The sequence below is a fragment of the Mobula birostris genome, chromosome 28 (assembly GCF_030028105.1).
Source record: "Mobula birostris isolate sMobBir1 chromosome 28, sMobBir1.hap1, whole genome shotgun sequence".
Lineage (NCBI taxonomy): Eukaryota > Metazoa > Chordata > Chondrichthyes > Myliobatiformes > Myliobatidae > Mobula > Mobula birostris.
In genome coordinates, this window is record NC_092397.1 from 40,581,885 (window position 1) to 40,595,307 (window position 13,423).

Genomic DNA, 13,423 nt, shown 5'->3' on the forward strand with positions numbered 1-13,423 from the left:
CATTTGTGAGTGATGATAAACCTGATTCTGATATGGGTCTCTATTGTGGACTGAGAGTGGGAAGGGGGCAGGGAGAGGGGAATCATGGTTGGGAAAAGGGGAAGGGAGAGGGGAGGGAGCAGGAAGCACCAGAGAGACATTCTGTAATGATCAATAAACCAATTGTTTGGAATCAAATGACCTTGCCTGTTGTCTCAGGGCTGGGTGTGTCTGTACCCACCCCTGACACTCCTTCTCTGCCACCTGTCCCTCACCCCTCCCACGACGCCCCACCCTCACAAGTCAGCCACAGTTCCTCATCTCGTGCTGGTGCAGTCACAGATGAACGCAATCCAGCTTGTCATTCCACCCAGGACAGCACCGACAGGAGAGGCTGCCCCAACCCAGCTTCTTCTCTCCTGGGCGGCTGCTGCAGGCCACCCCGCGGCAGGAGGGTCTACAACCGAGGCCAAGCAGCTCATTGTCTCACCAGCAAACCGGACCTGCAATAACTGCATTACCACCGTCCAGTGGGGTCTTGCAATCACAAAAGACACATCCAAGACAGTGTTTTGCACTGGATATCTCAACGTGCACGGCCTCTGAAACCCTGCACCTTGGGTGGCTATAGCAGGTAGAACCGTACACAGCAAGATTCAGCTCCACACTGTTGAGCATCTTGCTGTTGGGTTCCATTTGCTGCACTTGATGCCCTTAATATCCAGTGGAGTCTGCGATCATGAAGAAGTTGTCAAAGATGAACAACTGCACCCTTGTTTGGGCCCCGAGAGGCTGCTGCGACCAAGCGAGGTGCCATCTCGTCTCACCCTATCAGAAAGATTGTCCTTGCTCTACCCACCCCTTCCCCTGCCTTCGCTACCACCTCTGTTTCTCAACTTCACTGGCTTGGAGCTTGAGACACCAGCCATCTCTCCTACTGCAACGGCGATTGGTGGCGCCGGGCGCGAGGCAGAGCTGGAACAGGGTCGAGGGGAGGGGAGGTCGGGGCGAGATCAGACGCGCGTTGGGTGAAGCCTGTCAGCCGGAGGGGCTCAAAATCTCAGAGGCTGTGAGCAGCTGACGAGCTGCCATTTATCACAGAAAACTAGCAGTTAAGCCATTGAAATTTAAATGCATAATCTTGGGACCACTGTTATTTTAGAGATTAAAATCACAGTTTCAACAATTGCAAATGATTAATAATCTCCTCACGAATCACCTTCTGATTTCTCTTTCATTCCACGCTGTTTGTGGCCTACCTCCAACACTAACATCAGTAAATAGTCACTTGATTGCACACAACAGGAATAATTACTGTTTCCCAGCTCTTGTTCACAGGTTTAATACTGGTTTACTCTGCAGGGTAAATAAAAATTCAATAATTAATTTTTTTTTAAAACTGTGATCTAGTTACTGGCACAGACAATACTAATTATATTTCAGCGGGGTAGTAGTTTGTCATCGAACGGAGTGTACGTGAAACGGTGGGACCATGGTGTCAGCCTTGTTTATTCGATCTGTTATTATGCAAGTTATCTGCAAAAAGACAATTGCCAGCTGATGGTCGTTAATGGCATCTCGCCACATGAGACTGTAACCAGGCTGTGCGTCATGCATTCTGCACATCTCGAAGCTCGGAGCACAGAGTCTGGGTGACGTACACTACTGTGCTAAAGTCTTGGGCACATATATATCACTGGGGTGTCTCAGACTTTAGCACAGTACTGTATTTATCAACGTGGAGTGGAGAGACAGTTTGTAAATCTAGCGAGAGCAAAGGATGTTGGGAGTGGTGAGGGTGGAGCGCCGTGGGAGGGGTGTGGGACAGGTGGCAGAGAAGGAGTGTCAGGGGTGGGTACAGACACACCCAGCCCTGAGACACCAGGCAAGGTCATTTAATTCCAAACAATTGGTTTATTGATCATTACAGAATGTCTCTCTGGTGCTTCCCGCTCCCTCCCCTCTCCCTTCCCCTTTTCCCAACCATGATTCCCCTCTCCCTGCCCCCTTCCCACTCTCAGTCCACAATAGAGACCCAGATCAGAATCAGGTTTATCATCACTCACACATGTCATGCGCGGGGTGGTGGAGTGGGAGGGGTGAGGGACAGGGGGCAGAGAAGGAGTGTTAGGGGTGGGTACAGACACACCCAGCCCTGAGACACCAGGCAAGGTCATTTGATTCCAAACAATTGGTTTATTGATCATTACAGAATGTCTCTCTGGTGCTTCCCGCTCCCTCCCCTCTCCCTTCCCCTTTTCCCAACCATGATTCCCCTCTCCCTGCCCTCTTCCCACTCTCAGTCCACAATAGAGACCCAGATCAGAATCAGGTTTATCATCACTCACATATGTCAGGAAATTTGTTTTTTTTTGCAAAGTGTAATACATGAAATTACTACAGCACTGTGCGAAAGTCTTAGGCACCCTAGCCGTATATATGTGCCTATGACTTTTGCAGAGTACCATATACCCCTAAGCATGTTTTCCGTTCCTCACCCACCAAAGGTCCAACACACTCCCACTCCAAACCAGGTCCCCACGATCTGGCTTGGACACTTCACCCCAGTCCACACACAAAATGCTAGAGGATCTCAGCAGGTCTAAGGAAAAGAATAAACAATCAACTTTTTGGGCCGTGACCATTCACCCACAGCTGTATTCCTCACCGCCCCCCCCCGCCGGGAACTTTCCTCCTGATGTCACACCAATCCCTAAATTTCCCACATGCCCCGCCTTTCCTTCCTTTCCAAGACCCGAGATAACTTCCACATACGGACACACACCCTTCATCTCCAAAGCCTTTCCTTCCAGAACTTCTCCTGTCCCAGAAGGTGACTCTCTGTAGATTATATGTGATTTGATGCCCACATTGCAGCCATTCAGGAAACTAGAATTCATAGCTGCAGAATTTACAAATCATTACCCAGAAATTCCTCCCAAATGCACAACCTCGTCACCACTTGGAGGCTTGTGGGCTTCAATGCCCCGAAGAGCTATGTTGGCTGGAGTCAGGGCTTTATGCTTTGGGTTTTGGTAAGGTCACCCATACCAAACAGGTCAAAGGGTAGAGGACTGTTATGTACCCTGTAACTGGGTTGCCAAACCAGCAGAAATGGACCACTTAGTTGGAGTCTGAATTACTGGAACTAAGAAAGTTTTATTAAAGAAATAATAACACAGTACTCTAATCATAAATGCAACAGGTTAGCAATGATAAAACACACATGTACACAGAACTAGGATAATAGGATCAATCAAGCTCTATTGCAGTCTAGGGGTAAAATGATCAGTCTCAAGTGACACAGAGTTCAGTTCAATTTAGTTCAGTTCGCAGTAATCGCTGTTATGCCGTTGGGGAGGGAGAGAGAGAACGAATGAATATGCAAATTAGATTCCAAACAGACCTTCGATATTCCTCGCAGTTAGCTTTTGGGCGAGCCCTTTGTAATGTCTTCTGAGGTCACCGACTGTGACCCCTTCGTTCCAGATACGATCGTTCTTCTGCGGTGAACCCGGCACCCAGGCAAGGGCGGACACATACACCGGGTTCCCACCAACTGTACCGTTCCACCCTGTGCGTCTATGGCTGGTCCCGCGACCAGACCTCCAAAACTCTCACCAATTTGTGGGGGCACACCGCTTCCAGGGTCTCGTTACCTCGTGGTGTCGTGGTGCCGTGGTGTGTCTCTTGCCTTAGCGAACCTGTTCCTTTTATCCCCCTGCTGGGGTATCGCCTGTCCATCAGACTTCAAACAGTTCAGGGTTCAAAGCCACCGGTCTCTGACAATACTCAGTACTGTGTCTCCTTTTCGTTAATCCCTCTCGTCTCTCTCTTATTAGCATTTTGAATGTTCCCCCATTGTCCTCTTATCGGCATCAATCTTCTGATAATTTGGTCTGTTGTCACAGGACAGACTAAGAGTGGTTAAGACTAAGGTTCTGGGGCTCAGCTCTGGGCTAACAACCCTGACTGGTCAGACAACACTGTGACGAAACCAGCAATGAATAATCCTTCTGCACCTGAGCACAGTATTCCTGAGTCTCCACCCGGGACTTGCATGGCGGACAGTCATGTAAACTGAGAGGAAGCTACAGACACAATGAACACCACACCAGATGGAGGACCCACATTGCTCTCCTAAATGTAAGGGGCATTATCGGCTGGAGAGACCCAGAAATTTGATAAATAATTTGATAAAATATGCACTCACTGAATTTATGTGGAAAAAAAAGTAAGGACATAAACATAGAATTTACTTTTCCTCAGCTTGCGTCCCTGGACGCAGGGGCTAATGATAAAGCTACACTTTATGGACAATGTAATACAGCTGTCCGCTAGCCTGCAGGTCACCCTTGGGTAAGGTGTAGCACCTGCTTGGCCCCCGATCAGGGTGACGTGAAGCCGTGGGATCAGGTGGTGGATGGTGGTATGAGCAGCTGGTGCAGATCACAAGTCCTGGTTATACGACCACTGATGCCAGGTAAACACTCTCTGAAGAGTATTGATAGTGGCTGGGGTCACCCGTCTTGTAAAGACACTGCCCAGGAGGTGGCAATGGCAAACCACTTCTGTACAACATGGCAAAAAGCGAACAAACAGACCCCCAATTCTGACACAAGTGTTGCCTGTAGAAGATTTCCTGAAATATCACTTCACACAGCTCTTTGAGCTCTCATAATCACCCATGGAGGGACGTATGCAAGATGAACAACTGAATTTGCAAGGACAGGACAGAGAGCGAGCGCAGTGTGACATCCTCAGATCTGGGTGCAAAGGTTGATGTTCAAATAGGAACTGGATGAGAAACATGTTGTTTTCACGGAAACTCACAGCTCAGTATCATTTCTTTCTGTTGGTCAGGGCTTTGGTAAATGGAAACTCTCTACACTGTAAACTCTTCATCATTCTGCTAAATCCCCCTCTTGACTCCCCCCATTTTGAGAACAACAGCAGCTCTGGTGTCCCTCAGCCCTGGTCCTATCCTGCTAAATCTCCATGGCCTGGGCGTGGTGTGCACAGTGGATAAGACCAGACGGTACAGGAGTAGCCGGGGTGTGCTGTGTACTGTGGATAAGACCGGAAGGTACAGGAGTAGCCAGGGTGTGGTGTGTACTGTGGATAAGACCGGAAGGTACAGGAGTAGCCGGGGTGTGGTGTGTACTGTGGATAAGACCAGACGGTACAGGAGTAGCCAGGGTGTGGTGTGTACAGTGGATAAGACCAGACGGTACAGGAGTAGCCGGGGTGTGGTGTGTACTGTGGATAAGACCGAAAGGTACAGGAGTAGCCGGGGTGTGGTGTGTACAGTGGATAAGACCAGACGGTAAAGGAGTAGCCGGGGTGTGGTGTGTACTGTGGATAAGACCGAAAGGTACAGGAGTAGCCGGGGTGTGGTGTGCACTGTGGATAAGACCGGACGGTACAGGAGTAGCTGGGGTGTGGTGTGTACTGTGGATAAGACCGAAAGGTACAGGAGTAGCCGGGGTGTGGTGTGTACTGTGGATAAGACCGGACGGTACAGGAGTAGCCGGGGTGTGGTGTGTACCGTGGATAAGACCGGACAGTACAGGAGTAGCCGGGGTGTGGTGTGTACTGTGGATAAGACCGGACAGTACAGGAGTAGCTGGGGTGTGGTGTGTACTGTGGATAAGACCGGAAGGTACAGGAGTAGCCGGGGTGTGGTGTGTACTGTGGATAAGACTGGACGGTACAGGAGTAGCCGGGGTGTGGTGTGTACCGTGGATAAGACCGGACAGTACAGGAGTAGCCGGGGTGTGGTGTGTACAGTGGATAAGACCGGAAGGTACAGGAGTAGCCGGGGTGTGGTGTGTACTGTGGATAAGACCAGACGGTACAGGAGTAGCCGGGGTGTGGTGTGTACCGTGGATAAGACCGGACAGTACAGGAGTAGCCGGGGTGTGGTGTGTACAGTGGATAAGACCGGACGGTACAGGAGTAGCCGGGGTGTGGTGTGTACTGTGGATAAGATCGGACAGTACAGGAGTAGCTGGGGTGTGGTGTGTACTGTGGATAAGACCGGACAGTACAGGAGTAGCTGGGGTGTGGTGTGCACCGTGGATAAGACCGGAAGGTAGAGGAGTAGGATCAGGCCATTCAACCCATCGGCTGCCTGACCGTGGTTGATTTATTATCCAGAATTCTACGCAAGTGCATTTACAAAGGAAGCACAGGATCATCTCTGCTCCTTTAGGAGCTTGTGGAGATTCAGAATGACATCTAAAACTTCTATGGATGTGTGGTGGAGAGTATATTGACTGATTGCATCACAGCCTGGTGTGGAAACACAAATTCCCTTGACAGGAAAATCCTGCAAAAAGTTGCGGTTACGGCCCAGTCCATCACGGGTAAAGCCCTTCCCACCATCGAGCACGTCTGCATGCAGGCGAAAGTGAAGGATTTTCCCACATCCCTTCACAATGGGAGTTTATTGATCCTTGTCATCTCCTCTTACACTCACTCACCCTGAACCTCTTGCACCCCGTCGCTGTATCGGTTGTTAATCACAGCCACTGCACACATTCAGTCCAACCTCTGCCCGGGATTGGATCTTTATCACCAACACATCAGCTTCAAGTGCCTTAGATCCTCTCGATTAAACAGTATTAAAACCTGCTTCAGTTTGGAGAATTGGCCATTTGGAATGGGACATCAGACAAGACAATCAGTTATTGTCAGCGCCCATGCTGGCAGCCTACCCAGCCAGAACTCAAGGCCGATGCTGAGTTTGGTACTGATCAGCATTTTTAGGCCTTTCAGTTGTTACCCAACACTGCGAGCGAAAAAGTTACAGACAGTAGTCTTTTGAAATCAGCAACATTGAAGCTGTTTGTCACCAACACACCAGCTTCAAGTCCATTAAAACCTGCTTCAAATTGGAGAATCGGCCATTAGGAACAGGACATCGGATTAGACGATCAGTAATTGTCACCGGCGGACTAACACTACAAAACCTCAAGGCTGATGCCCTGTTTAGTGCTGGTCACCATTCTGAGTTGTACACAGCACCATGAACTGAAAAGTTACAGACAGTAAAAACCTCTGAGAGAGCCACTTTCAGGCTGTTTGTCAACAACACAAACACAGCAGCCAGTCAGCTTCAAGAGCATTAAATCCTCTCAATTAAAACCTGCTTCAATTCGGAGAGTCAGCCATCAGGAATCAGACACCAGATAAGACCATCAGTACTTGTCAGCTGCCCTGCCACCGGCAGACACTCTCCAATCAATATTCCATCGGGAAACAATTCCCATCCAGGGCACATATCTCCTCCTTGGCTCCAGTCAAACACAAGTTCATGATAAACATGCCACAGCAAGCTGAGGATCCTACCTTGACCCCTCGTATCCTGAATTCAGCAAGGGCTCGGTTCAACTTGGAGGCAGCGGTGGGGTGATCTTTGCCATGGGCGATGACCTTGACCAGCAGCGAGTCGTAATGTGGTGAGATCACTGCTCCCTGAAACGCGGAGGCGATGTCCAAGCGAATCCCCATCCCTTCTCCGCTGCGGAAAACCTGGTGAAAAGAAACAGATTGAAATGGCGTCCCGGCAACACGTGGCGGACAAACGTCATTAGGGGTTGTGTTGTGTGTCCCCAAGGACCACAGCAGCGAAAGCCCACATCCCTCCAGGATCACGCAGTGCGAGGGAACCCTTCACTGCACCTATCGTACAGGAGGAGAGGGAGCTTTGACAAAGCGCACTGAGTGTGTGCACCCCCCTCCTCTCCTACCCCGGCCCAGCGCCCAGTCACACTTCCCGTGCTCGCAACGCAGGGCGTGAGCCAGCTTGCACAGACTGAGAGGGCAGCAGGTTTGACAGTAGGTCCTGCTACGCGTGGGATGGGACCGACGTAACCCTTTTGTGGCAGGAGGGCCCGAGCAGTCTCCAGCGGGTTCTCAAGCTCCCAGTTACTGCAGTGGGCCTCAGATCGATAATTGTGCAGTCAGGCTTGTGGTAGAGCCCGCCCTGTGAGAAATACACCGATGTTTCAAACCATTAATTACGCCTGGCGTGCTGAAACTTTAATTTTCCATGTTCCTTCAGATGCCTCCGAGTAATTATGAAATTATAATGAAACCATTGCTGTATCAGTGCAGGAATCCATATTTTTAATAAATACCATACTATTGAGAGAAGAGAAGTTGAAGTCCAAGATCTCCAGAGCTGCACTCAGTGGCCACTTTATTAGGGACACCTGTACACCTGCTCGTTAATGCAAATATCTCATCAGCCAATCACGTGGCAGCAACCCAATGTATAAAAGCATGCAGACACGGTCAAGAGGTTCAGTTGTTGTTCAGACCAAACATCAGAATGGAGGAGAAATGTGATCTAACTGACGTTGGCCATGGAATAGAAACATAGAAACATAGAAAATAGGTGCAGGAGTAGGCCATTCGGCCCTTCGAGCCTGCACCACCATTTATTATGATCATGGCTGATCATCCAACTCAGAACCCCGCCCCAGCCTTCTCTCCATACCCCCTGACCCCCGTAGCCACAAGGGCCATATCTAACTCCCTCTTAAATATAGCCAATGAACTGGCCTCAACTGTTTCCTGTGGCAGAGAATTCCACAGATTCACCACTCCCTGTGTGAAGAAGTTTTTCCTAATCTTGGTCCTAAAAGGCTTCCCCTCTATCCTCAAGCTGTGGCCCCTCGTTCTGGACTTCCCCAACATCGGGAACAATCTTCCTGCATCTAGCCTGTCCAATCCCTTTAGGATCTTATACGTTTCAATCAGATCTCCCCTCAATCTTCTAAATTCCAACGAGTACAAGCCCAGTTTGTCCAGTCTTTCTTCATATGAAAGTCCTGCCATCCCAGGAATAATTGTTGGTGCTAGATAGGGTGGTTTGAGTATCTCCTGTGATTTTCACACACAACAGTCTTTAGAGTTCACAGAGAATGGTGCGAAAACAAAAAAAAATACATACGGAGAGAAGCAGTTCTGTGGGCAAAAATGCTTTGTTAATGAGAGACATCAGAGGAGAATGGTCAGGTTGGTTCAAACTGACAGGAAGGTGACAGTAACTCAGATAACCACACGTTACAACAGTGGTGTGCAGAAGAGCATCTCTGAACGCACAACACGTTGAACCTTGAAGTGAAGACCACAAACATACACTCAATGTAGGGGAGTGTGAGAGAGGGTGATGGTCCTCAAGGCTCAAGGCTCAACAACAGCTTCTTCTCCATCATCATCAGATTGTTGAACCCAACTGAAAAACTCTACTTGGACCTCAGTCTGTATTTTGCTTGACTAGCGTTAATGTCAATTTTTGCTTATTGCATCCTGAAAGTGATGTATAACAGCAAGGAAGACCGTCAGCGCTCGCAGCGAGGTCCGGACCAGCTGGAAAAATGGGCCGAAAGGTGGCAGATGGAATTAAATGCAGACAAGTGTGTGGTGTTGCACGTCGGTAGAACCACCAAGGGTCGGTCTTACACAGAAAACGGTAGGGCACTGAGGAGTGTGGTAGAACAAAGGGATCTGGGAATACAGGTCCATGTTTCATTGAAAGTGGCACCAGAGGTAGATTGGGTCCTAAACAAAGCTTTTGGCACATTGGCCTTCGTAAATCGAAGTATTGAGTACAGGAGATGGGATGTTATGTTGAAGTTGTGTAGGACATTGGTGAGGCCTAATTTGGAGTATTGTGTGTGCAGCTTTGGTCACCTACCTACAGGAAACATGTAAATAAGGTTGAAAGAGTACAGAGAAAACTTACAAGGATGTTGCTGGGACTGGAGAACCCGACTTAGAAGGAAAGACTGATTAAGTTCGAACTTTATTCCTTGAAATGTAGAAGATTGAGAGGAGATTTTATAGAGGTGTACTAAATTATGAGTGGTATAGATAGGGTAAATTCAAGCAGGCTTTTTCTACTGAGGTTGGGTGGGACTATAACCAGGGGTCATGGTTTAAGGGTGAATGGTGAAAAGTTTAAGCGGAACATGAGGGGAAACCTCTTCAGTCAGTGGGTCGTGAGATTGTGCAATGAGTTTCCAGCAGAAGTTTAAGAGAAGTTTGGAAAGGCACATGGATCTGTGGAGGGCAATGGTCCAGGTCAATGGGATTAGACAGTTTAAATGGTTTGGCATGGACTCGATGGGCCAAAGGGCCTGTTTCTGTGCTGTACTATGACTCTTAGGTCTGTTAATTTTTGTATATGTTAATTTACAGCATATGGGCCCATATTGTGACAATTAATTATTTAATGAAGTTATTTATTTGGATACTGTGTGGAATAGGCCCTTTCAGCCTTCGAGCCACGCCGCCAAGAAATCTTTAACCCTAGCCTAACCACGGGACCATTTACAGGCACCAGTGAACCTGCCAACCAGTTTGTCTTTGGACTATGGCTGGGAACTGGAGCACGCGGACGAAACCAACATGGTCACCGGGAAAACTTACAACCTCCTTACAGACCACGGCGGGAACTGAACCCGGGCCGTCTGCACTGTAAAGCTACCGCACCACCCCATATTAATTACTTTGGTAATCAAAAGCCCATCTAACTAATCCCTTCTGCCTACACTTCCTGGACATTCTTGTGCCTAATCATTGAACGTTTCTGTCACCAGCCCTGGCAGTTCATTCCACGCAGCCACCCGCTCTCTGTGTAAAACCTCGTCCTGAACATCCCCTTTGAACTTTACCCTTCTCACCCTAACTGCATTCCATGTCTATAATGTATCGCACACCTGCTACAGAAAAAGAATTTTTCATGGCATTTAGACCCTGGGTGTGAAGCCCTTGGTAATAATCTTGAGCCTGAGCTTGCCAACATCTCGGGGATCTGTCCTTGCCGCGACATATCAATACAGTTACAAAGAAGGCACGACAACAGCTATACTTCATTAGGAGTTTAAGGAGATTTGGTTCGTCACCAAAGACACTCGCAAGTTTCTACAGATGTACCGTGGAGAGCATTCTGACTGGCTGCATCACCGTCTGGTATGGGGAGGAGGGAGGCACTACACAGGACCAGAAAAAGCTGCAGAGAGTTGTAAACTCAGCCAGTTTCATCATTGGCCTCCTCAGCATCCAGGATATTTTCAATAGGCGATGCCTCAAGAAGGTGGTGTCTGTCATGAAGGACCCCCATCACCCAGAACATGCACTCTTCTCATTGCTACCATCAGGGAGCCTGAAGACACACACTCAACGACTCAGGAACAGCTTCTGCCCCTCTGCCATCAGATCTCTGAATGGACATTGAACCCATGAACACTATCTCACTAATTTTTCTCTTTTTACACTACTGATTTAATTTAATTAAAAAAATATTTCTTATTGTAATTTAATTCTTAAAAAATTATTATGCATTGCAAAGTACTGCTGCTGCAAAACAACCAATCTCTTGACATGTGCCACTGATATTAAACCCGATACTGATGCTGAACCTAATCTCTCCTCCTTCCACTTTGTTGTCAGAACTCTCTTTGGTCAAAGCTCTATTTTCAGTTTGCCTGAATCATTTTATTTTAGAGAAACGACACGGCAACAGGCCACTCCAGCCCAAAGTGCCCACGCCACTCCAATTACAGCCACGTCAGCAACTGTCGTACCAACCGGTCTGTCTTTGGAACGTGGCAGGCAGGAAACGGGAGTACGCGAAGGAAACCCCTGTGGGCCAGGGAGAATGTACAAACCCCTTACAGACAGCAGCAGGAAACGGGAACAATCTCCTTACATGCAGCGGCAGGAAATGGGAACAATCCCCTTACAGACAGTGGCAGGAAACGGGAACAATCCCCTTACAGACAGCGGCAGGAAACCGGAACAATCCTCTTACGCACAGCGGCAGGAAACGGGAACAATTCCCTTACAGACAGTGGCAGGAGACCAGAACAATCCCCTTACAGACAGTGGCAGGAGACCAGAACAATCCCCTTACAGACAGCAGCAGGAAACCGGAGCAATTCCCTTACAGACAGCGGCAGGAAACCGGAACAATTCCCTTACAGACAGCGGCAGGAAACCGGAACAATCCCCTTACAGACAGTGGCAGGAAACCGGAACAATCCCCTTACAGACAGCGGCAGGAGACCAGAACAATCCCCTTACAGACAGCAGCAGGAAACCGGAGCAATTCCCTTACAGACAGCGGCAGGAAACCGGAACAATCCCCTTACAGACAGCGGCAGGAAACCGGAGCAATTCCCTTACAGACAGCGGCAGGAAACCGGAACAATCCCCTTACAGACAGCGGCAGGAAACCGGAACAATCCCCTTACAGACAGTGGCAGGAAACCGGAACAATCCCCTTACAGACAGCGGCAGGAGACCAGAACAATCCCCTTACAGACAGCGGCAGGAAACAGGAACAATCCCCTTACAGACAGCGGCAGGAAACCAGAACAATTCCCTCACAGACAGCAGCAGGAAACCGGAACAATTCCCTTACAGACAGTGGCAGGAAACCGGAACAATTCCCTTACAGACAGCGGCAGGAAACGGAAACAATCACCTTACAGACAACAGCAGGAAATGGGAACAATCCCCTTACAGACAACGGCAGGAAATGGGAACAATCCCCTTACAGACAGCGGCAGGAAACGGGAACAATACCCTTACAGACAGCAGCAGGAAACGGGAACAATTCCCTTACAGACAGCAGCAGGAAACGGAAACAATACCCTTACAGACAGCGGCAGGAAATGGGAAAAATCCCCTTACAGACAGCAGCAGGAAACGGGAACAATTCCCTTACAGACAGCAGCAGGAAACCGGAACAATTCCCTTACAGACAGCGGCAGGAAACCGGAACAATCCCCTTACAGACAGTGGCAGGAAACCGGAACAATCCCCTTACAGACAGCGGCAGGAGACCAGAACAATCCCCTTACAGACAGCAGCAGGAAACCGGAGCAATTCCCTTACAGACAGCGGCAGGAAACCGGAACAATCCCCTTACAGACAGCGGCAGGAAACCGGAGCAATTCCCTTACAGACAGCGGCAGGAAACCGGAACAATCCCCTTACAGACAGCGGCAGGAAACCGGAACAATCCCCTTACAGACAGTGGCAGGAAACCGGAACAATCCCCTTACAGACAGCGGCAGGAGACCAGAACAATCCCCTTACAGACAGCGGCAGGAAACAGGAACAATCCCCTTACAGACAGCGGCAGGAAACCAGAACAATTCCCTCACAGACAGCAGCAGGAAACCGGAACAATTCCCTTACAGACAGTGGCAGGAAACCGGAACAATTCCCTTACAGACAGCGGCAGGAAACGGAAACAATCACCTTACAGACAACAGCAGGAAATGGGAACAATCCCCTTACAGACAACGGCAGGAAATGGGAACAATCCCCTTACAGACAGCGGCAGGAAACGGGAACAATACCCTTACAGACAGCAGCAGGAAACGGGAACAATTCCCTTACAGACAGCAGCAGGAAACGG

The 13,423-nt window shown here is 49.1% G+C and overlaps 1 protein-coding gene across 1 annotated transcript in view; it reads right to left on the reverse strand.

Moving 5' to 3' along the window:
• The window catches only part of LOC140188982 (pyruvate carboxylase, mitochondrial-like), a 1,128,593-nt gene that overhangs the window by 684,511 nt on the left and 430,659 nt on the right, over positions 1 to 13,423 (reverse strand). The window contains 1 exon segment of the mRNA XM_072245643.1: positions 7,333 to 7,515. Within this exon segment, the coding sequence (XP_072101744.1) occupies positions 7,333 to 7,515 (183 nt within the window).